Below are 23,929 nucleotides of genomic sequence, written 5' to 3'. Positions count from 1 at the left end.
TCTTCTGACTACATAATTCAGTTTAGAAGTTGTTTATTATTGGCAATCCTATTTATTACATAATGAAGAAGTGTCAGTTTTATATAATTGGAGAGAATATTTTATAATGGACAATCTACAAGTCTAGAGTTTTTGAAGAATAAAAGGCACACATACTATCCCTTCCTTTACTAGAACATTACATAATGGGAACTTACTGTTCTTAAATGTTGTGAAACTGTACAATATAGTGAAGGGTATATTATATAACTCTAAGAGGGAAATACATGTATGTTTTCACATTATACACACAAAGCATAATATAACACAAACTGCAATATCTTGGGAAAATCCTTTCCCAAATTTCACAGAAAACCATGTCACAACTCCTAAGATTTACCTAGTTGATAGATTACATTGACACTTTTGTGATATTTACGGACAATGCTGCCCTCAATGTTCAAACAGTATCCTTATTTCAGTTATGACACAAAGTCACATATACTATACTGTTACAGAGATGCTTAAAAAGTTACTTCTAACAGTTTTAAGGTTCTAGTTTTAAAGTGATCGATTACGGGTACATTGTACACTTTTATTGCCTTTACTAGTAGAAGTGATATTAAGTTTACACAGTCTAGTGCATGTAATATGTGTGATTGTGTACATGTACATGCAACATACAAGATGTTCTTTTTTCTCTCCCGTCTATAAATCTAGAATATAATGCCTCATGTTTATCAAGTAAGTCTCCTTATATAGCTTTATTTCTCTTTTCTATATATAATGTTAGGTGATATTTTTTCCAGTGTTGTTCAGGTCAAACGTTGGCGCATCGAGTTTCCATGACACAAAGTTTAACTATCATTGCACAGGAGAATATAGAAATCTATATCTAGACTTCTTCTATACTTTCTTTATATTTTACATGACTATGCTAGGCTATATCTTAACAGTTTAAAAGAACATCAAATGCAACATATAAATGTATGTTCCAACACAACTAACACAAGCCTTTGATACAACAACAGAAATACCAAAATGTGTAAAAAAACAACAAAATATGACTTTTTCAGCTCCATGTGCAAACTCTTTTGATCTAGAAACATGTAATATGACCAAAAGTGTTTTTAGGACATTTTGTTAGTGACTTTCAGTTAACAAGGGCTAGCATGCACACTTTGTTAAAGATGGAACTTAAAATTCATCAATCTTTTGCATTTACCAAACTTTTTTTTGGGGGGGGGGGGCCTAATCTTTAAATGATAACAGTAAGAAAATTTGTTAGTTGGATTGGAACCATTTTCGCATAGGGTGGATAAAAAAAGAAATTATGTCAAGTAAAGCATCTTGACTTCTTCCCAATGATACCTTTTGCATTCATGTCTATTGACTTCCTTGGGTCAAGTGACTTATTTTTCAGTTTCAGAGATCATTCCATTTCAACACGAGGGGTGTCCAGGTTCTGAAAGGTTTTACTCGCCACCGCCTAGGTCAGCATGGAAGGGGAACACACAGAAAACACACCCAAATGTAGTAGAATCTTCCACTCTAACCATGCATTACAGTCAACACCAATAATATCATAGTATTTTAGCCACACTTCTTGAAGCAAAAGACATATACAAGCACTGTTACTTTCAAAAATACTTTTGTTTCAGTTTTCTGGTTATTATATATAAGTAAAAGCCAGAAAGTCAGTTTTGAAAATTCAATTTGGCATGCGTAAAGAGACAAGGAGGTCTGATGCGAGGCAAAAATATGAAATTGTACGTCATAAGATTACTCTATGCACTTCGTTTAACTGCATGATGAACAACAGCAAGTTTTGCAAACAGCTGTGTTTAGATGAAGAAATATCACCCTAAACAAAATCAGTTACCTGCTACCCCTTACATGAAACTGCTCAGCATTGCATAAACAAGTAAAAAAATAAAGTTAAATAAATCAAGAAAAAAACACCCAATGTCCTTAAATGTGGATCAAGAAATGATAGAAAACCGACTGCAAGCTGTGCTTCTGTAAATCTGGATACTTTTGCGGTGGTCATATTTGCTCCTTTTTCTTGGTGACCTCTGGGAATTTATCACACCACGACTATGTGTTTGAATGTATGATTACATATAGAAGTACAAAATTGTTTCAAACGCAAATTAAAACCTCATTTCGCCTCCTACCATGATATAAAACCACCGCAAAAGTAAATACATTTACAGTACAACTGTTAGAGATATTCATCTTGAACATTTCTCGTGTTTTTCATATTGAAAGTGATCTTCTATGCTTACAGTATGTCAAAGCAAACCAGCAAAACAGGACTGAAGGTCCAAAACAAGGGTGTGCGTTAAAAAATTGGCACGGCAATGTGTTGGTCTCATGTCTTTCATATCGAAGTGATCTGTTCTCACAGATCAGCAAAACAAGACTGAAGGTCTAAACAAGGGTGGATTTAAAAAAAAATAGGCATGGTGATGTGTTGATCTTGTGTCTTTTATATTGAAGTGATGTGTATCGAAGCATACCAGCAAAACAGGACTCAAGGTCCAAAACAAGGATGGGTTTTAAAAAAAACTGGCATGGCGACGCGGTGGTCTAGTGTCTTTCACAGTTTCAAAGCAGACCAGCAAAACAGGACTTTTTTAAAAATTGCCGTGGCGACGCAGTGGTCTAGTTACCTCTGCTGCCGACCAGCTGCAGGATGAAGAGGAAGATGTAGACGATGTCCAGGTACAGCTGCAGCGCGCCGGCGATGTACTCCTCAGGGCTCAGCTCGTGACGCTTCCCGCCAACAACCAGCTGGGTGTCGTAGGCCAGGAACTATCAAATAGAAACGACAGTAATGTTCAGCATTTTTACAATGTATCATACAGTCAAAACTGACAACAAAGATCACTCAGGGGACAGATAAGATCTCTTCTAATTGTTACTATGATTGAAGGAGTCTTAATCATTATGCTATTGGGAAAATATATGTCAAAGACCATCAAAGAATGTCTACATTCATTGGCAGATAGTTCTTATCATGAAGTCGGTCAAGGTACTGTACTTTAATCCAATAGAATTGTCTTGAAATACAAAAGCATTCTAAAAAAAACAAAAACAGCAGTCGTTACATGAGCTGAAAAGAAAAAAAATCCCTTTGCCTTTTAAAAATGTATTATTTTAACATGTAGTATATTTATTGATAAAATGTTGCCCTTGGCAAGAATTCTTACCAGGGCAAAGAGCAGAGCTCCCAGTCCAGCATACACAGTCTGCAGGATCTGTGGAAGAAAAGGAATGTAGATGTTCAAAACTCAAAATGAGTATGCTAGGATTCAAACCATGGACTCGTAATCCATAATTAAAGCATGACACATAAATTTTTCCTTTAACCCGTTGATTCTCAACCAGTACTATGCATTTGGAGTTTCATAAACCAAATGTATGGCCTGGGAATCAAACCCTGGACCTTTGATCCAGAAGTAGTCTACAGAGAGACTTACCGGCACCCATGGGAAGGTGATGAGAGCGATGAGGCCGAAGATGAAGAGGACCAGCACACCCACAAACAGGAACCCTCCACAGCCGGTGAAGTCATACTGTAAATACAAAACACAGAAATGTTTTGATTAACAGAAAATACTTGGCAGGTCAGCAATGGCCAAGTGGGTAGGGTGTTCCTGTTACATTTGGTAAGTTGTGAGTTTGATCCCCGACTTTTGTTGCTTTCCCTACTCGACACGCAGCATTTGGGGAAGAGTAGGGTAGTTGAACACACACACCACTACCAGTGGGCTAGCCCTTGCTGTAGTGATTGTACAAAAGTTGTGTGGCCCAGGACTACAAAAATGGAGATGGGCATGGTGTTGTAAGGCCTTTTTTTTACTTTTCACTAGCTTAATGCTTATAGTTTTCTACTGTATACATTCTTTGTGTATCTGAAAGATTGTTATGGGTGTGAAAGATTTCAACCTGAGTCTGTTGCAAAAAAAATAGGTTTGACCCTAAAAGTGGCAAAGAAACAAAACTCATAAACTATAGTGTCAAATAATGTTTTGCACTGCAGGGAACAGTAAGCTACAAACATGTAGTTCCTTACCTTGGTCTGCATGGCAAAGAGGGACACTCCAAAACAAACCAGCTGTAGAACAGAGGAACAATCATTATAAGGGTATTCTTTCTTGACTAACTTGACTATAAGTACATACAGAATACAGCATGGGGTTACTCCCATACCATCTGAGGTACCAGTCCAACCAATGAGAGGTCTGGGATTGAAGGTGATGCAGAACACATCATGTGGTCTTTTAGTCACACCCTCCCAAGAAAACACACAAAGTGAAATAAGTCAGAAATTGCAGAATTTGTGGTTTAAAAATTGGTGTCCTCAAACAAAAATCAACAAAATCGTCAATAATTCCAATGTCTGATGCACAAAAGTCACATGCAAATAAAGATTATCTTTTACATAACACAGTAGAAGCAGTGCAGTTATCCGGGTGGTGCAACATTGCGAAGTTATCCAGCTGGACAGCACAGGTTTGGGCTTTTGGAATTCAGCGCAATTAACAGAAGTGTACGGTAATCCGTTGTGCAATTAACTGGCTTCTACTGTAATAAGGAATGTATCTGTTGTTATTAGAAGAAGGCCTCTATTAGTCTAAACTTACACAGGTGATGCCAACTGCCATCAGCACACTGTAGATGTCATAGTAGCTGTACGTGCGTGGAAAACAAGAAGGAAATTAACCAGTGTTACAGTGATCATCTTTGAAAAATGGGCAACAATAAATGTGTTTGTCCTGGTATCCTATTTTTTTATCTAAAATATTTCATGACACAAAATGTCCAAATTGTTCACAATTGCACACACATATAGAATTCAGAAAAGCTCACTTTCCTGATTTGTGTTACCATGGTGAAATGACTAAGCAGAAAGCATTGATACACTGGTGTAACTTCTTACCTTGTTATTATCCCCACCATGTAGGACATGGCCAGTGTCTGGAGAAAGAAAAAACTTAAGCATTAATTTAGCCCATGACTTTAAATATTGCTCAAAATCCTACATATATAACTGGAAGAGATCTTTACCAAGTCTTTGACACATCTGCATATCATATGCACTAGTTATATTAGTAACAAAATTATCATACAGCTTCATGTAGCTTGTACAAAATAACAATGTTGAAGACTGTAATATTGTTCAATCAAACCCTATACATTCAAACAAAATTTTGCATAAATGAATAAATGATCCAATGAATGAACATTAGAGATTTGCAGAACAGACAAGCTCTAACTTGTTTGAAACTGAAAATTCAGTTTTTCTGTCAATGTACTGTAAATGCAGAAATGTTCGTGGTGGATTAATATTCGTGGTTTTCGCGGCGACCACTTCACCGCGAACTTAAATCCACCGCAAACATTTTTCTATTAAGGTATTAGACTGCAGTCGATGGTGTTACCGCGAAATTACATCCACCGCGAAAAGTCATTTTTCACGCTACCGCGAAATTAAATCCCCGCAAACTTAAATGCATTTACAGTATTTGGCAGTTGTTAGTAGATACATTACTAAGATATAAAAATGATACATGTGTACTTACGAATAGGCTGAGCATGATGACGTTCATAGGGTACTTGCGGCGCACAGTCGGACAGCAGACCAACGCAAAGTATGTCACGATGAACACGGCACTGGGAAATAAGACATACCATGTTAAACATGTCAACAAGAACTCTCATAATACTGAAAGAGCTGAGGGGCTACATCCAATCAACACCATTACATTAGGTATATAAAAAGACGAAGGCAGTCCCATAGCCTTTTCAAGCTGTAGGTTAACACTGTTTTAATCCACTGTGTCTACGGCATGGTATCGGAGAGCCCCTTTTACATGTATGTCCCCAACCAAAGTCTGGTACCCATTTTTTACACCTGGGTTGAATGAGGGGAAGTTGCGTTTTCCATTCCCTTTTCCGTTAGGACACAACAACTAAGCTACATAACAGGTATTCCTGGGAATGAACCTGGTCCAAATTGACCTTTCAATCTCATGTCGACTTGCCTACATGTAACCATTTGACTAGCCTACATGTAACCATTTGACTAGCCTACATGTAACCATTTAACTATTTGACATACATGTACCAACTGGTATGTGTAACATTATCAGGGCTCAAAATACCACCTGCATATGCAGGTTAGTGCAGGTAAAAATGGAGCTGTGCAGGTATTTCTGGTGTCTACCTGCACCTAACCTGCACTGGTGCATGTGCTGCATGGGTAATACATAAATGTCATATGATGTAGGTGTATGTGGATTGTTAGTAGCAGCATTGAATGTTACCCCCTATAAAGTATAAAAGAAAAAATAACAATGGTTCCTGAATTGAACAACTTTCGTATGATTCGTACTTCCTAAATTCAGAGTGATGCAGGTAAAATTTGCCCGGTGCAAGTAATTTTCAATGTTACCTGCACCAGTGCAGGTATGCAGAACAAAGTATTTCGAGCCCTGATTATTGATAATAATCAATAGATTAGAAAGAGTTAAGAATCTATACTTACTATCCTGCCCAGTACAGTCCAGGGTTCTCACGAGCAAACTGGTGCACTTCTGGCCTGTAGATGTACAGATAGAAATTAGGACACAAAACTATTATGTAGTGGCCACAGATTTTAAGGGACAAGATTCAAAACAATCAAAGGACTTTCGCAGGCAATTCGATGAAATCTGCCAGCTCTTAAAGTGAAATATTCCTTAATTTGTCTTTCAAATTAGTTGTGATATAAATATTATGATGAGCAAAATGAATATCAACTCTAGCTTTGTATGATGAGACAAAACCATTTGTACAAAACCATTTTTTCTTATTGGACCGGTCCAAAAAAAAAACGGACCTGAAAAAATTTGGTGGACCAGATGTTGGACCTATTGGAAAATGGACAGACTATAGTATATAATCAGGTATTCACACATTTTGGGGATTATCGGTAGAAGAAAACTACAAGAGCGAAGAAGAGTAGAGTCTATAGTCATGTCTACCAAGTTTTACAATAATACAGAGCCAGTTAGCCTTGTAGGACTTTATAACGCCAGTGGGAATCCAATACTCCACAAAACAGATTTCTTTGTTGCCAAATGGACCATAATTTGAGTATCGTCTATTCACATACTGAATCAGGTCCAGGTTCAGGTCCGGACCTGAACCTGATCCTCTGGACCTGAACCGGACCTGAATCTTCTGTACCAGTACCCAACCCTAATGATGACCATATCCTTATATATCAACAGTAACACTCACACAAATTTGAAGATGCAAACAAATCCAAAGGTGACCAACAGCTGTGCAGTCAGTACTAGGTATACCTGATAGGAAAAAAAAGGAAAATACACACATTTTCATTTTGGTTTTTACACACATTTTCATTTTGTTTCTACAGTCTGATATATGAATATAGTTTAGATAAGTTTATGTATGCGTAAACAAACTGTGTCAGTAAAGGTTATTACATGTTTTTAATGGAAAGGGGCAAGTCTGCAATAAAAAACTGTTGAACTTCAACTTGAAGTGGGATTTTGACATCTGATATCTATTTCACATGCAGAAACTACTACTAAGTAAAAGTGGGAGATTATCATCAATGTTATGAGTAAATATTATTAAATCCTACTTTACATTGATTGAAATCAATACTTCCCACAGTAGAATCTCACCTTCTTGATAAACTGTCTGCGAATGGCCTTGTCATTAAAAGCTGAGCTCGCAAAGTTTTCATCGGAAGATCCAGACGACTCTGGGTCCCGTACGTGGGTCTCGGGAACGGTGTCGCTGTAGACGGTGTTGTATGCGCCGGGGACGGTCCCGTACGCCGTGGACGGGGGCTGCTGGTATCCACCCTGTGCCGGTGGGTAGCCGGGCTGCATGGCGGGGAAACCACCTGCGCCGGGCATACCACGTGGCATCACGGGGGGTGGGAAGGGTGCGCCTGGGAAAAAATACAAGAAATTCAATTTAATAAAAACCATAAATTGTGAAAATCATAGAAAAGTGCAAAAAGTACTAAGTACTAATCAATAACTGATGGTATAAAAAAACTTACACTACAGGACATAAACCACTCGCAATATTCTAGTTTTTCTTAAAAAGCCTGGGTTTCATATTACCTAAGCAATTTTGAAAATCGGTTTCCAATATGTTCATTTCTGTTGCAATAGAAGATTGTCCCTCATGTACAAAGCATCTGTATCTGTCTGACAGACGTTTTACATTGTTTAACAGTACTTGTTCAAATTACTCCTGCTTGAATTAAAAAAGTAAGAAAGAAAACAAGAATACATCGCAACAACCAATTCCTATTTTTCAGGACGGTATGCTCATTGGAAACTCTTCATTGGCTCATTGGAAGCATTATTCCTTTTCTTGGTTTGGGAAAAGGACATTCATTTGTTTGTGGATTCATTCGTTCATTTATTCATTCACACAAGACGGACACTGACATACCTCCTGGAGCAGGGGGGAAGGGGGCCATGTTAGGCCCCATGCCGGGGGGTCCCATCGCAGGGGGTCCCATACCAGGGGGGTAGGCTGGCTGGTCAGGTTTACCGTACCCCCCTGTGGTGGCATCTTCATAGCTGGGAGGAGCTGGGACTGACATCTTGAACACCACTAGGTTTTCTCTCTGAAAATGATAACATAAATTACTTCAGAAGTCATTTTTCAAAATACCAATCTTTGTAATATATCGATTATATTGTGCTGGAACCGTATGAAATAAAGGTACAAATGTTTAAGCAGTCATTTTCAAGACATATGTACCTAATTGATTGGAATGTTACTCTATGGAGCCCATTTTTGCATCTAGCTCACCAGGTCAGGTGTACCTTTTTCCATATATACAAAGTGTGCAGCGGTTTAACTGCATAAACCTAATAAATTAGTACTAGTAGCTGCATATATATGAGTACAGTAAGAATTCATTTTTGCACCATCATGGGAAAAAACTTAGAATTTCATCACCCTAGTTTTAAGTTCCTCTTTCACTTTCAGTTTACCTATGAGTATGACACCACATCACATGACTGAGCCATGACATGGGGAAACCCTGGCTGAATAGCCATGCTCCTGAAAATGCATAATTAATGTGGCAAATTTTTAAAAGACATGTTTAGAACCGAGAGATAAACAGTGATGACCAAAATGCTCATGGTATAAGTCTCTGTTAGACACGTTGAATCAATGCCACTAGTACTAACACTTTATATATATAATATTATTACAATGCCTAATCTACATAGTTAAATTTATAGGGTTAGTCAAGTCAAGGAGCTTTTAAAGCTCCTTGGTCAAGTGGGTTGTTTGACTTAGCATAATTATTTGGCTGCCACCTCTGCTGAACACTTAAAATAAATGCTACACCACGGGCCAATTTTAATTGTATGTTAACATACATGAAGAACTTTATGATGTTCTTGCATGTATACATACAAGGTAACAACAAGTGGCAAAAATTCTAGTATAATTTAAGCAAGTCTGGATCTAAGACTAAGATTTAAAAAATTACATAGCAGACAGGAGTGTAGGAGGAAAGCATAACTATAACATAACGTGAAAGGAATCTAAAGCAATGAGAATATGTTGTCAGATGCGCATGGTGTCATTTGCATCAATACAATCAATACTACTAGATTTTTCCAGAATCTGACGCACATTCCAGAAAAATCTGGTCCGTGCAAGTCTGCAATTCCAACCAAAACCCAATATTATTAACAGTACCAGTAGTTATACATACAAATTCGAAATACACTTATTTTCAATACATAGGCGGATTCTTTCCTTTTATTCTTCTTAGCAATACATACATCATTCATAATTTTGCTGTATCTTATGACAGCTTGATGCATACATGAGATATGAATTTATGTAAACATGTCACAATCAGGCATGCGCTGGTTTACTAAAATACCATACCAAGCTAAATTCTAGGAGGAAATTAAGTTCCGTTTTTGTTTTAGCCTTATCTTAATTTTTTTTTACTTTGATGTTGTCATTTTATTTTTGAGTCTTTGACATCACAGTTTCATGCCAAATGAGTAATCGAATTGCGCAATAATTATAAAATAATCACCGTCAAATCCTGTTTTCCATCAACGACATGAATATAAGACAAAGATTAAGCCACTACACTGTTAAATGACGACGCTAATGATGAGATATTGGTGACAATATGGTAGATTCTATATTAAAGCCCAGAAAAAAATTGTATTTCTGCAACGCCTAAAATCAGCATGTAGATACAACAAGGAAATGGCTGCTGGTTCGTGTTCACCACAAAACACGCCCAAAACAACAACCAACAAAAATTACAGCTACTAAAAATGTCCCTAAAGCCTTTAGATGATTCTTTAACAACCTGTCAAGTCTTACCTGATAAGATTTGATCCTTCTTGTCGAAAATTTGCTGAAGAAATCACTACATCGATCACGACAAGACCCTTGATTCTCCAAATGACGTCACGCGAACATCATCAAATTTGAAGTCTCGCGAGAACTGGCGAGATACACAAGAAGTTGGCTTTAAATGCTGCAGTTTTGAATAAAGCCGCAAGAGGCCGCCGTTGAACGGTCAAGTTTGTACATTTTCACTCCACACAGCCCTGTCAAGCCGTACCTTTTCTAAGTTCGAACGTTATGTAATACAGAAGTATATATAGGAAAAATACGCTAAGAAAACCATCACTTTTATATTGAGCTTGATTATCGCTGTATACCATCAACGAATGGACATTTATACATAACGTTACATACATGCATTTATTTGCTCGTAGTTTATAATTAACTGTAAGATATATTTGCTGATGAGTTAAGTCTACCATGTGAAAAATATCTTTATCTATTTCGGATACACGTGGTTTTAGGGTCAGAGTACCTGCTGAAGGCTATTTTTGGCACACCAGTTTGACCCTGTCACCCCCTCATGCCAGCATAAAGCATGCGCAAGAACCATCTCACGACGCTGCTCAACATCTTCGCTCAGCACGAATCCCCCAGAAAGGAAGACGTAGCGAAATTGGCGTAAGTTTGTTTGATTTGTCGTAGCAAGTCGCAATGACAACTAAATTTTCAGTGTGATTCTTAAAATCGTTTTGTAACTCGCTTGTAATATAAAGTAGATCATCTTATCAAGTAATCTGGTAGGGCATTGCATCGTTTATAAGTTGATGAAACCTGCCTTCATTTGGAAACTAGAGTTCCACGACCTTATACCTTCGCAAAATGATAACCGTTTCGTGTGACGTATCACAAATGCATGTGAGTTGTTGCTGTCCGTTTGCCAAGAAGCCATATCAGCGTTCTTGGTACTCTTAAAACAGAGGTTCGGCTCCGGCTGAGTTTTTCCAGTTTGGCAGGAAGACAAAAAATAACAAAATAAACAGCATAAAAAAAGCCTGATAAAAACGCATATAAAGTCGAAAACAGCTGGAGCCGAACCTCTGCTTGGAGAGTATACATGTTCATAGTACATGGTTCAAGTTCATCCTTGGTTATTTGAACTTGGACATTGACGCACAGGCGTTTGTTTAACCTTTCATCACAGTGAAACTTCAACTTGACTTAAATCAGGAAACGTGACTTCAGTTCTGAAAAGTCAATATTTTCTTTCACATGTCTAGAGTAAACTTTAGTCCTTTGTCCCCTTACTTTGTACATGTATCTTGAAGGTGATAATAAAAACATCATACATTGTAGGCTTTGTTGTCGAGACCCCACCCCCTCCCTTCATAATGGCCGCGAAGCTGGTGTGTTACGCCGAAGGGCGGTTATACCGGCTATATAGATACATATACATATACATATACATATACATATACAGATACAGATTTTCTTTTGATAGATTTGATATGATATATTTCTTCAGACAATTAGCCCATATTGGTTATATTGATGTTGATGTACGCGTGTGAATGAAGAAAAAGGTTGCCCAAAATAAAAGTGGCCATCATTATGTAATCTAAGTGGTCGGAAAGGGTGAACAAAATGTTAAATTACACAAAACTTGGAATTTATATCGAACGATTCTTCATTTTTGCTCTTTCAAATCTTCTTTGACTTTGAAGCTGACTTCATCATTTTTCGACATTGGTATTCATTTTCCGAATATTTTTTTTTTGCAACTTACAGAATATATTTACTCATTATGCATCAGCTTTAAACGATTTACAGTATGGTTGAAAACTTTTTTTTTCGGGAGACGGACGAAAATTGATGCGCGAGCATTTGTCACCCATAAAATCGGAAAACATGACCTTAATTACAACACAGATCACTAGATATTTTCAAAATAACGAAAGAAAATGTCAAAATTGTGGCGATAGACTTGAAAATTTGTAGCTGGAATAAAGTTTGATACTGCATTGTCGTGACATTCTAATCAATTAAACAGGTGGGCAAAAGAGTCTCATAGAATTAGGACGAATCAGTACATAGGTTGTTTGCACTTAGGTTTGTAATTAACTACAAGACATATTTGCTGACCGTGTAAAAAATACATCGTCGTTTTATAGAGGACGGAGTGACCCTGCCGTCCCTGCATTGCACACTGACCATCTCACGACTTACGCCGCTCAACAACCTAGGAAAACCCGGTACGAATAAACCTAGTGAAAACGGCCCCCAAGCTACATTTATGTAAGTTTGATCTGTTTGTCACACTGAGAGGGCGATGGGAACTCGTCTGCTTGTCATAGCGTGATTCTAAAGTTGTTTTCGTAACTCTGCTGCTTTTTAAGTAGGTCAACTTATCAGTTCATCATCTAACTGGCACTGCAATGTATGATGCAAAGTACCGTTCGTTGCCACATTTGTATGTCACATGTAGTCTTGTTCTCCAGCTCCCCTCCCCCCTCAAGAAAGCTTTAAATTCCTTTTAAATGTACGATGATGACGAGAATTCACAAAGTTGATTGATAGATATTTTAGCCCGTTATGTAACGTTTCACCTTTGGGGGTCGTAAAAAGTTCATTTTAACGACACAAAGGTCATTTGGAAAAGTGTGATAATACTAGATAAACTCAGAACCAAATTTGGAAGGCTTGATTTCATGTCTCAAAGAAAACTATACATTGCGTTGTATTGCACATACACGTGTACTTGGAAAGCGTGTTTATTGCCCTTGACAACAATACCACATTTGTTATGATCATGACACATTTCGAATCACTGCAATCACTGATAAATAAGCTTTCTAATTATACCAATGATAAAGTACATGTAGCAACACAGAAATGATGATCAAATTCACCTTTCCCAACTATTTGTGCTGAGTGACAACCATAATGCGTCACTTCCTTTGTTTGCCCTTATCAAAATACATACCGTTTTCTATTACTGTAGGGAAAAGACGCCCCGTGCACGTGGATCAGCTATGCAGATCTCTGGGTTCCAGAGTCCGTCAGTCCGTGCGCTGTTCCTGTGCGTGTTCGGTCTGGCTGCCCTCTTCAGACAGATAGACTCGCACATCGACATCTGTCCAACAGAATGCACCTGTGTAGACTCGTAAGTTACCAAAGAGTCTAAGGTAGTTCATCTTCATCCGCGGGGTAACCTATACCCGATGTTTTTAAACACAGGATATAAAGAATATCAAGTCGACGGACGATGGTTGTAAGTGGAAATATTTTCTTTCTTTTTTTTTCAAAAGGCGCATATTGCACTTTGAAACTAGTGTCCGTGTACTTGATATCCCTAAATGCCCTTGTTTTTTAAGCAACGGATTTAGGTTACCCCGCGGATAAAGGTGAACTACCGGTAACGTTATAACAATTCCTACTTGCTTCATAAACAAACTACTCAAGAAGAATTTCGAAGAAATACAACTGTTGACAGAATTTCTTGTTAGTACTATGTATAGTATGTTTGTTTATTAAAGCCTGGGTGTCAGCATTTTAGCTTCCCTTCGCTCTCTCGGTCGCTTATGTAGCCAAAGTAATGTATCCTCACTAATGTTGCATTTTTACACCAACAGGACGTATGTGCGATGCTATGAGAAGAGACTGCCCGGTTTCCCTGCTCCCATCGCACAGACAACAGAAGAAATAGACGCCACAGGAAACTTCATCGTAAACCTTGACGGGCTCGATGCACAGATCCTCCCAAACTTACACAAACTCAGACTTCCTAGAAACTTCCTAGCGAACCTTCCAACCCGCGCGTTCGTTCGACACAGCAGCCTACAGTTTATCGACCTGTCTAAAAACCAGTTAAGCCAAATCCGAGGAGAAAGCTTCGCAGGTTTACCCAACCTCACCACTCTTTTCTTAAATGAAAACGGAATAGACGTTTTTCAAGAGTCATTTCTTGACCACGTGCCGTCTTTGTCCGTGTTATATATTGGAGGGAATAAGCTAACGTACCTTCGCCCTCTGGTGTCAACAGAAAGTTCGAATCTGACCACCCTGGAAGTGTCCAAGAACTCGCTTACGAACCTGGATCGCACAATGTTTAGCGGGCTCACAAACCTCCGGAATCTCTACATAGAGTCCAACGAACTCGCTTCTTTGGGAAATAACATATTCTCTAATCTTGTCAATCTAGAAGAACTACATTTAGGAAATAACAAGATCGCAGAGATTGTTGGATATCCCTTCGAAGGGTTGAATAATCTGAAATGTCTTCGTTTGAGCAATAACAAAATACAGCTTGTCGAAGAAAACGTTTTTGCGGCAATGCCTAACTTGAGGGTCTTGCTGCTGCGTAACAACAGTATTAAAAGCCTGCCTTCGCTTTCCGATTTCTCTTCCCTTTGGACAGTTGACATCGCAAGAAATCAGCTGCTCTTCGTACCGTCCCTATCCCCCAGTACTGAGAACGTAGATTTGAGTGTAAACAACATCACGAGTCTGAGGAAAGAAGACCTGCGATTTCTCGTGAACTTGCGAAAACTAAACATAGATAACAATTCTCTAGCCGAGATTGGAGACAACGCGTTGGATTCGTTGGACAACTTGGAACGTTTCACCGCGAAAGGCTGCAAACTGCAACAACTTCACAGCCGCACTTTCTCCTCTCTTCCTCGTCTCAAGTCTGTTCACCTGGACAACAACCAACTTTCCCATATCTTCGAACATACCTTCTACCGCCTTACGGCGTTACAAAACGTGACATTAGATAACAACAAACTCACGTTCGTCGAGGACAACGCTTTCGATCAGCAAAGTTCACTGGCCCTTAAGAAACTCACTCTGAACCATAACAAGCTAGTTACTGTTTCGGCTTCTCTCCAACATCTTAGCCAACTTGAGACTTTAGAGCTCAGTCACAACCTTCTCAGCGAGCTTCCAGCAAACTGCTTTAACAATACGAAAAATCTCCGATATCTTGCTGTTGATCATTGCCAGATAAGTCGCATCCACGAAGGAGCCTTTCAAGCCATGTCGTCTCTTCTAGAGCTTCGTTTGGATTCGAATCAGATCGAAGAAGTTTCCGGTGGGGCCTTTAGCAATCTCCCGCCGATGACGTTTGTGAACTTGACGGAGAACCCTTTCCGCTGTGACTGTGGGGTCGAGAGTTTGCGTGCTTGGATCAGTGACGGAAATGGAGAAAGGACCGCCGCCGTCTGCGCAAGCCCGGACATCATGCGCGGAAGACCGTTAGAAACCGTGTTGCCCGAGCAGCTCACCTCACTTTGTGAGAGAGAATCGCAATTCGGTATTCCGGCTCTCGTTGCTGCACTTTTCGGTGGAGTTTTCATCGGCGTAGTCATTGCTTGTCTGGTTTTCATCCTTCGACACAAACTCCCCATCCCGTGGTGCAGGAAACAAACGGAAACTAGTGCTATGCTGATCGATGAAATGGACCCAAGTCCTGAACAAAACGTCTTCGAAAAGGACGACGAAATTTACTTTTATGATTAATCTAATTATGATTGACTTGGACTGACTGGTATTACGTTTGGACGTAAATTTCTTGCTCTTAAAAACCACGATCTTTTAGCCTTGTTCGCTTTATTCCGCCTTCGAAGGTCGATCTTTATTGAAGCCCAATAGCATCTCAACCCCAATAGCCTCCTTGTTAGTTGATGTTGTTCATTCATAAGTATTGGGTGATTATATGTATTATTTTTTATATGTCTTTCTGTATGTTATCAAATATCATTTGATAATTATCTAGTGTTTTCAGCCATTGTTACTATTTCTTTAATTTGATTTGTCAAAATTGTATATACATTGTATATGGAGATCTTGATCGTTTCTTATGAATAGAATAAATGAAAGAAACCTCAAGAGTAGTGCTATGATTTTAAGAGAACTTATATTAAAGTCGTATGCCACATTTGTTATATGCAGAAAAAGCCTAGGTCAGATAAGGTCCTCATAAGTTAATCACATTCGATGTAGAATCAAACTTGGCATACAACACCCCGTTGCCAAGGGAACCGTTACATCACATCCAGTGTCCCAGCAGTAGTCACGTGTGCACATCCGGTTAAGCGCTTCTGCCGGACGTTGATAATGTGGTCCGATCTGAACCTCACCGTTGGGCGAAAACAAATACGTTGGAGGTAAAATTAAACATCACCTTTGGGGAAAATATCACTGTAGACTGCTCAAAACGTAAGATTTATTACCCATCTGGTTTTCCCTGTGGGTTTTGCCGTCACAGGCAAATTAACTAATTTTACAAAGATTTTTTAATGATTATTATAAAAAATCGATGTGGCCGTGGAAAATTAGTTGGGATGTGATTTGGACCCTTTTTGCGTGATGTTCAAATTCATCAATTAGAACATTTAGCAAGAATATGATACGTATCAGTTCTTGTGAATAGGAAAGTCGGTCTAGATCAATCATATTATACAAAGTCTTATATATCCAATCACAAAAATTGTTGATGATTTTGTAGATTTTTCCCTTTAAAAGTTGTCGATGTAGAATTGTAATGTTTTGAAATTTCGTCAAAAAGTGATGTGAAACAAAGAATTGAAACGGGCACATTTCCTTTACAGAGACCACATCATAACGTTTGTTTCTACGTTGTCTTAATTGGACATTATCCAGACTCCGACTTAAAATGTTCGCAGTAGTGATGAACGTATGGAAGGGGCTCACCCCCTGCCTCATGGTGGTATGCGGCTTTATAGTTGTTTCTGACGGCGTCCCCGTAAACAATGAGGAAACTACTGACAATCTACAAACTAGGGTGAGTAATGATTTCTATACATGACAACGGTAAAAAGATGGCGGCCATTAATTTTGATTATAATGGTGTATGTATTTGCCCTTGGATAAAACCTTGCTTTTTTTTCTCTCATGACTACCTTCTTGATTACACAGCTAACGAAAGTTTGCATCAAAGCTCTTCTGTATCTAATAATGACATAATATGGGACTAAACTATCAGCTTATACACGAAACGGATGTATAGAATCTTCAGCAGATCGAGTAGTCGGAGTTTTGAATGGATTATCTTGAAAGGGGGTAGATGATTGGGCAAAGCATTTAGAAAGTCTGTTTTCATTTTGTGTTGGAGATTTAATTTTCAAATCCAAAGGCCGGTAACAGGGGAAGTATGCAATGGGAGCAGTACACAAGTCTGCCGTCAGGGGCGCTACTGCGCTATTGTCTTGACGATGACCTAACAGTTTTAGTTGTAAAATTATGGCTCTCATTTCAGTTGAAAATGCTGATATTATATAGAAGTGATGCTTTATTTTATTGTACATGTGCACCATCGTTCTCAGACGGTTTCCGTCCGCCATAGGCGACTGTATTACCTAATATGGCCACATAAAAGGCTTTGGACCAGCGGAAGTAAAATCATAACAAAAAGCGTGCTACAGGACGTTTGCGGCCATTTCGGTCGATTGCAAAGGCCCTGAAGTCACATCTACTATCGTCAGTCCTTCTAGTCTGTGATACAAATTTTTCGATGGTAAGGATCAATAGGAAACCAGCCAACAAAAAAGTTATTTCTTTTAGTAACTTCTCAGTTGAATTGAAAACTTCCACTCATTAAAGTAGTCCTTTTTAATCGGCATATCTGCATGGGCACTGTATCATACTGAGTACGCTGAAGGTCAAAATAAACTTCAAGGTCAGGATAAAAAGCCAGTAAAAGTACTGAGCTTTGAGAGGAATTTTGGGGATTTTAAAAATGAGAGACGTTGAGGTAAACGAGTAGAACGCTGAACAGGTAAACTTGTAAGCTACTAATCATTTTCTGCTTTGTTTCTCACAGAGATGGCTCACAAAGTACGGCTATGTCGCACAAGAGAACCCATCAGAAACAGACCCGGGACGTTTGATAAACGGAACAGAAAATTTGTCCCCACCGGTGGATTTCAACCTGACCGCCGCCATTGTGAAAATGCAGAGGAATTATGGGATACCTATCACCGGAAAAGTCGACAACGTCACGAGAAAAATAATGCATACACCAAGGTTTGTTTGCTTTATTGAATAAATGTTGACTAGTAATTTTGCACTACATGTACTAATTGTTGGAAATTCAACTTAATAGATGTTTGGAGTATGTATGTAGTTCCCTTTAATACCAACTCTGAAAACGTAAGAATGATTTGTATCTATGTTATACAAAATGACCTGACAGCCTGACAGTGTGTTCTAAAGGGGGCTTTACAAATCAAGAATTTAGCTCGGCCGAGTTGCCAGCGAATTACGAGGAGGTATGACCCTGATGCCGACGAAGAGATTTTGCCATTTGTTCGTAGGCGTCAGGGTCATGCCTCCTCGTAATTTAGAGCTCGCTGACAACTCGGCCGAGCTAAATTCTTGATTTGTAAACGGGGCTTAATCACACAAATATGTAGAATTTGAAACAAACTACGGTACATGTAGTTCCGGAAGTAAAATCTAAAAAAAAAAGTTACAGAAGAAACGTACTTTTCTGTGCATATCCACTGCCCTATAATTCAATTTCAGATGTTCCGTTAAGGACCCGATGGACTGGCTTTCTGTGGATGTTGCGCCCTATGTTCTCTCAGGGACGAAGTGGCACAAATTCCAAATAACGTACAAGTATGTAACAGTCACACGTATTTTCGTAGGTCCATCTACGGCTACAAAAATCCAATATGGAACAGCATTGATAATCATGATAACTCATGATTTCCGAGCTATCTAGTTCTCATCATCATTATAGATTATTATTCTTATTAGTCGATTGAAAGTATGATATCCATATTCAACCAAGTAAAAATGATCATTACAGTAACAGTACTACTTAGTGTACCAGACGATCGCATCCAAATGCGACAAAGAGACGATTCCGTAAGCTATTCAATCTAAATTTAGTTTGATAGATTTTGATTTTTTTCAAACATTTACTTGTATTTCAACTATTTCTTCATGTAGATGAGACACTTAGTTTGTTTGAGAGAAAAGTCAATATTAATTAAGTTAGATGTCAATCATTATTGGGTAATTACCATTACAAATCTGAATGGTAAATAACTTTCTCATTGCACAAAGGATAACTGAGTACACCCCTCGGCTGAGCCAATCAGAAGTGCGCAGAATCATGCACGACGCCTTCCAAATATGGAGTGACTACACGCCGCTGGACTTTACGGAAGTGACGTCAGGAAATGCGGATATGCTCATCGCGTTCCCGCGCTGGGACCACGGGGACGGCACGCCGTTTGACGGGCGCTGGGACCCGGAGTAAGTTTTCTCCTTATCTTATAAGTTATAGGTGAAATCTACATATGTGTCAAGACAAAGATTTGATCATGAAATAGAAATAATTTCAAACAATTTGTATAGAATAAAATAAAAGAGTTTTGATATATAGTGTTGTGTTCTTCGTTGTATGCTGATACTTGATTGCGTTTTTATGTTGATGCGTTTTATTACAATATATTGTTTTGCATCCGCTTGCCTTCTAGAATATTCTGAACGAAGGATAGTTTTCTTTTTTGATGTTTTACGGAATAACTCATATATAGTTTAAGCTAAATAGGATGATTGAATAACTGTGACTAAATCTGCTTTAATATGACGAATTAAAAACTGCTGTCTTTGACATTAAGTTAGAATAAAGATCAACTACAATTGTGCTTTTGCATGTGCAGTCATTGCCTCTATATACATGTGCTTGCCGTAGGTCTTCTAAGAAAGTCTGTTGTTCTTACTTATGGATGCAGCATTCTACTTCTTTTTGCAGTCGCGGCACAGGTCTTGGTCTTGCGCATGCGTTCATGCCTCCCCGCTCAGAGCGCATCGCAAAGAAGTATGGGATTGATGGCGACACCCACTTTGACGGAGACGAGCAATGGACGACGGGAACGCATCGTGGTAATACAGCGTTTCTGTTGTCCTCGTTTCTTTCTACCTAAATTCCTGAATATCATCTGGCTTTAGTGTGCTTATCGTATTTCACAGGAATAAATGTACCTATGCCATTTTCATTCCATTCCCGGAAAGGCGTTGACCTTCTCCAGGTCGCCACGCACGAGTTCGGCCACGCCCTTGGCCTCGGCCACACCCTGGTTCCGGGAACCATCATGTACCCTGCCTACATGTACAAAGACAAGTACTGCATCCACCCGGACGACTTACAGGGAATTCAAGCTATGTATGGTGAGTCATGAGAAAAGAGAACATTTTGTTACAAAAAAAAGGAGAGAATGTAAACTTTACTGTAGACACTGTGTAACGTTCATCGATCAGCAACCCTGTTTCTAGACCAACAGGTCAAGTTTGCACGTTGCTTCAGAAAACCACTGCCTTTTGTGCATTGCACATGTATTGCAGTGTATCTAGACTGAGAAGTTAAAGATTCTGATCCCGACTGTTGTTTGAAAAGTTCAAAATGACAGACTCATAAAACATCGAATGTCATTATTGGGAAGGTAGCTTCAGCACTAAAGCTACAAATTTGGCGTGTTCAGATTTTGTTGTATTGAAACAGATTAAATTTATGACATCTTTTTTATCGTTTACTCAGGTTCAAGGAAAAGCAAGAATCCCTTGATACCCGTCTGCTCACTGTTGCCGGAGAAATGCCATGACTCAGAGTATGATGCTGTGTTACAGTTCCGAGGAGACACCTATTTTATTCAGGTACAGTGAAGTGCACACTGTATGATGTAACTAACATCTGTATCTGCATGTACATTCGGTACCGGTATAACCAGCCTTCAGCGTAACATCAGCTTCGCAGGCACGCGGTGCGGCAGCAGCTGGTTATATCTGACATGACTGGTTGTAGATATAGGAAATAGATTGCTTTGGGCAGAATTGTGAGGATGACACAGAATGTATGTATAGACCTGTTTCAACAAATCAACAAAATTACTTACTCTGAAATTGAATATCAAGCTTCTCTAATTTACTCATAAGTGTCATATGTCAGAGAAAATGTTGATGGCTACAAAGTAGTTTGAAATGCTTTCAGTTATCATGGCACTTGATACCAATGGTTTGCCTTTTTAAAGTTTTTTTGAAAGTTGCGTAACTGGTCTCTTCCCAGGGAATACAGTATTTCCGAAGACAGAGCCACAAAGTAGACGGTCCTATTCTTCTTACAAAAATGTGGACTGCCCTACCTGACAAGGTCGACGCTGGGTACGAGAGGAAAGATGGCTACGTGTTCTTCTTCGGAGGTACTTCTATACACCATTGTCCTTCTATACTTCATATGTTTATGACTACGTATACGAGTCTTTACGCCAAAAAGTAGTTACTCAAGCAACTGGATATGGTTTTGAAGCGGTCAGACGTTTCGGATAGAATCCACTATCCTTCGTCAGTGACACTGAAGTGATCTGGAAGAAACAGGTCTTTTATACTCTAACTATGAATGAAGACAATTTCAGATACTTTGTTTCGAGTCTTTGTTTCCGGTCTGTGTGTTTGTCTGTTTGTTTATTTGTTGGCCACTGGGTTAGTGTGTGTCCGTAGTTATTTGAAAGCGGCTCTGTCAGTAAAATGTCAGGATGTAAGTAGGAAGATGAATCGAAAGATTAGACTTGCCGGAGCGACAGGAAGTACAGTTCAGAGGTCGCGATCGGTGGTTCTTATACAATAATGATAAGATATATTTAGTTGACTTTCTGCAGTATTGATAACCTCTTCCATCAATGTTAATTCAGGATCCAAATACTGGAAATACAACGGTCGCCAACTGGAACCGGGATACCCGAGGTACATCTCTACAGACTTCGGGTTGCCTAGCGACTTGGATGCTGCGTTGCCTTGGCAACCGACCGGGAAAACATACTTTTTCAAGGTAAAACTACTTATAGACAGTAAAGATACAAATACACACCAATTTATATGTAAATTTAGCTTTCCACACGCCAGGATTCATTAAGTTCACTCGTCTCTGTCGAGTCTGTATACGTAAATTTCCTCTTTCCCTGTTTTTCTTACTCTCTCTTTCTATCAGTTTCTCTCTGTTTCTGTGTCTATAATCTATAACCTTCTCTGTGCCGGCCAAAAGGCAAGATGGCTGATCGTTGTTTTTCTTCTGATCCCCTTTCATAAGTGAAAAGTACGCTTCTTCTGTAGCACACTTTAAGCTTGTTGCATTGCCAATACTATATATATAAGTCAGGTTAACTTTCTTTATATATATTAAGTGCACATGTTGTCGTTATACCTTTCCACAGGGTGAAAGGTACTGGCGTTACGACGAGGAGCTGGGCCGGATAGACGACGGTTATCCCCGCCCCATCTCCGTGTGGAAGGGCGTGCCCAACAATGTTGACGCGGCAACACAGTACATTGATGATGGTAAATATCATCGAGTATACTTTTAGAAAAACGTTTTTGAAAATTTATTGGGAATTACAAACTTTTGAAAAGCTCCAATTTATAAAGGGGTCAAAGAAAAGGCAATGGTTAAACTGCATGCCTTAGTTCAAAGTTTAACTTTACCATTTTTGCCCACCACAGACAGCGTTTATTTCTTCAAAGGACGGCGTTACTACAAGTACAGTGAGAAAGCGCTCCTGGTGCTTCCTGGGTACCCAAAATACACCGCGGAACATTGGATGGACTGTCCGCCACAGTCCCCGGATGAAGATGATGACGACATCTACATTCCGCTCCAGCCTCAGCCAACCCGACTGTATTATCGGTCGGCAAGTTCGCACTCTTTACCATTAGGGTCTCTCATGTCTATTTGCTTAATTGTGTTTCTCAGCATCTGTATCTTTCAAATAACATTAGAATAGTGCCTCATATAGATTATAGTCATAAATATAAAATAAAGCTGTACACAGTATAACTTATAGGCATTCTTTCTCGGAGTCATTTCAAAATCTCTTCTTCCTCTTACACTTACATGACCATGCGTTGAAGTAATTCAATAATTCTTATCTGTTTTCGACATTTTTGATGACCGCCTTCGGCCTGATGGTATGGAAACAGATATATCCCCACCTTATACTGCAAAAGGCGTGGCTATGATACAATCAACGTTTGAAATTTACAAAATTTAATAGCTGTAGATTCACCTTGTGTTAAAGTATATTCTACCAGTGATGTTACGTAGACTACATACTATCATGTTATGTAATTTACTGTTTTGAATCTTGTACAATCTACGGTTATGAACAGGAAATTATCGTGTCAAGCAAGCTTTAAACAACATTCAAGTTTGTATGTATTTTACAGTATAACTGTGATAATGATCAGAACCTCTTATACCTCGGTAGGAATCTGGATTAACAAAAACACGATCTTTCCAACTACAACTTTACAGAGATCCGCATCGGATTGTGAAATAGTTTAGCACCCTTCGCAGACTTTCGGGGTTTTCAACATGGGCTAAGGAAATCCCCGCATCAATTGCAACGCTAACAAAGAAATGAACACCGCTCCCTCGAAAGTCTGCAAAGGAGGTTAGAAACAATCTACGCAAGAAGCACTGTCATAGTAAGTACATTACAATACTAGACTGTTTGAATATAGGGTTTGTAGGGAGAATCGCCCT

General features: G+C 38.9%; 3 protein-coding genes across 3 annotated transcripts; 2 read left to right on the top strand and 1 right to left on the bottom strand.

Annotated features, from left to right (window-relative positions):
• Positions 1–1,114: 1,114 nt before the first annotated feature.
• LOC118432766 (protein lifeguard 2-like) lies at positions 1,115–10,492 on the bottom strand. Its single transcript, XM_035844386.1, has 13 exons — positions 10,396–10,492; positions 8,473–8,650; positions 7,686–7,957; positions 7,273–7,337; positions 6,536–6,589; positions 5,571–5,661; positions 4,928–4,965; positions 4,623–4,677; positions 4,061–4,306; positions 3,465–3,560; positions 3,195–3,242; positions 2,615–2,796; positions 1,115–2,538 (listed from the first exon to the last, which is right to left on the bottom strand). The coding sequence occupies exons 2-12, from the start codon at positions 8,624–8,626 to the stop codon at positions 2,647–2,649; spliced, it is 1,269 nt and encodes a 422-aa protein (XP_035700279.1). The 5' UTR covers positions 8,627–8,650; positions 10,396–10,492; the 3' UTR covers positions 1,115–2,538; positions 2,615–2,646.
• A 2,877-nt stretch (positions 10,493–13,369) lies between these two features.
• LOC118403584 (leucine-rich repeat-containing protein 15-like) lies at positions 13,370–16,240 on the top strand. Its single transcript, XM_035802330.1, has 2 exons — positions 13,370–13,525; positions 13,995–16,240. Exons 1-2 carry the CDS (start codon positions 13,395–13,397, stop codon positions 15,880–15,882), a joined length of 2,019 nt encoding a protein of 672 aa, XP_035658223.1. The 5' UTR covers positions 13,370–13,394; the 3' UTR covers positions 15,883–16,240.
• Positions 16,241–16,981: 741 nt separating this feature from the next.
• On the top strand, positions 16,982–23,231 carry LOC118432765 (interstitial collagenase-like). Its single transcript, XM_035844385.1, has 11 exons — positions 16,982–17,167; positions 18,206–18,408; positions 18,910–19,005; positions 19,459–19,650; positions 20,153–20,283; positions 20,413–20,568; positions 20,936–21,051; positions 21,461–21,593; positions 22,083–22,219; positions 22,572–22,725; positions 22,888–23,231. The coding sequence occupies exons 1-11, from the start codon at positions 17,039–17,041 to the stop codon at positions 23,166–23,168; spliced, it is 1,728 nt and encodes a 575-aa protein (XP_035700278.1). The 5' UTR covers positions 16,982–17,038; the 3' UTR covers positions 23,169–23,231.
• The last annotated feature ends 698 nt before the right edge of the window (positions 23,232–23,929 follow it).

The sequence above is a fragment of the Branchiostoma floridae genome, chromosome 16 (assembly GCF_000003815.2).
Source record: "Branchiostoma floridae strain S238N-H82 chromosome 16, Bfl_VNyyK, whole genome shotgun sequence".
NCBI lineage: Eukaryota > Metazoa > Chordata > Leptocardii > Amphioxiformes > Branchiostomatidae > Branchiostoma > Branchiostoma floridae.
Note: the sequence above shows the minus strand (reverse complement) of the source record. Positions and strands in the feature narration are given on the sequence as shown.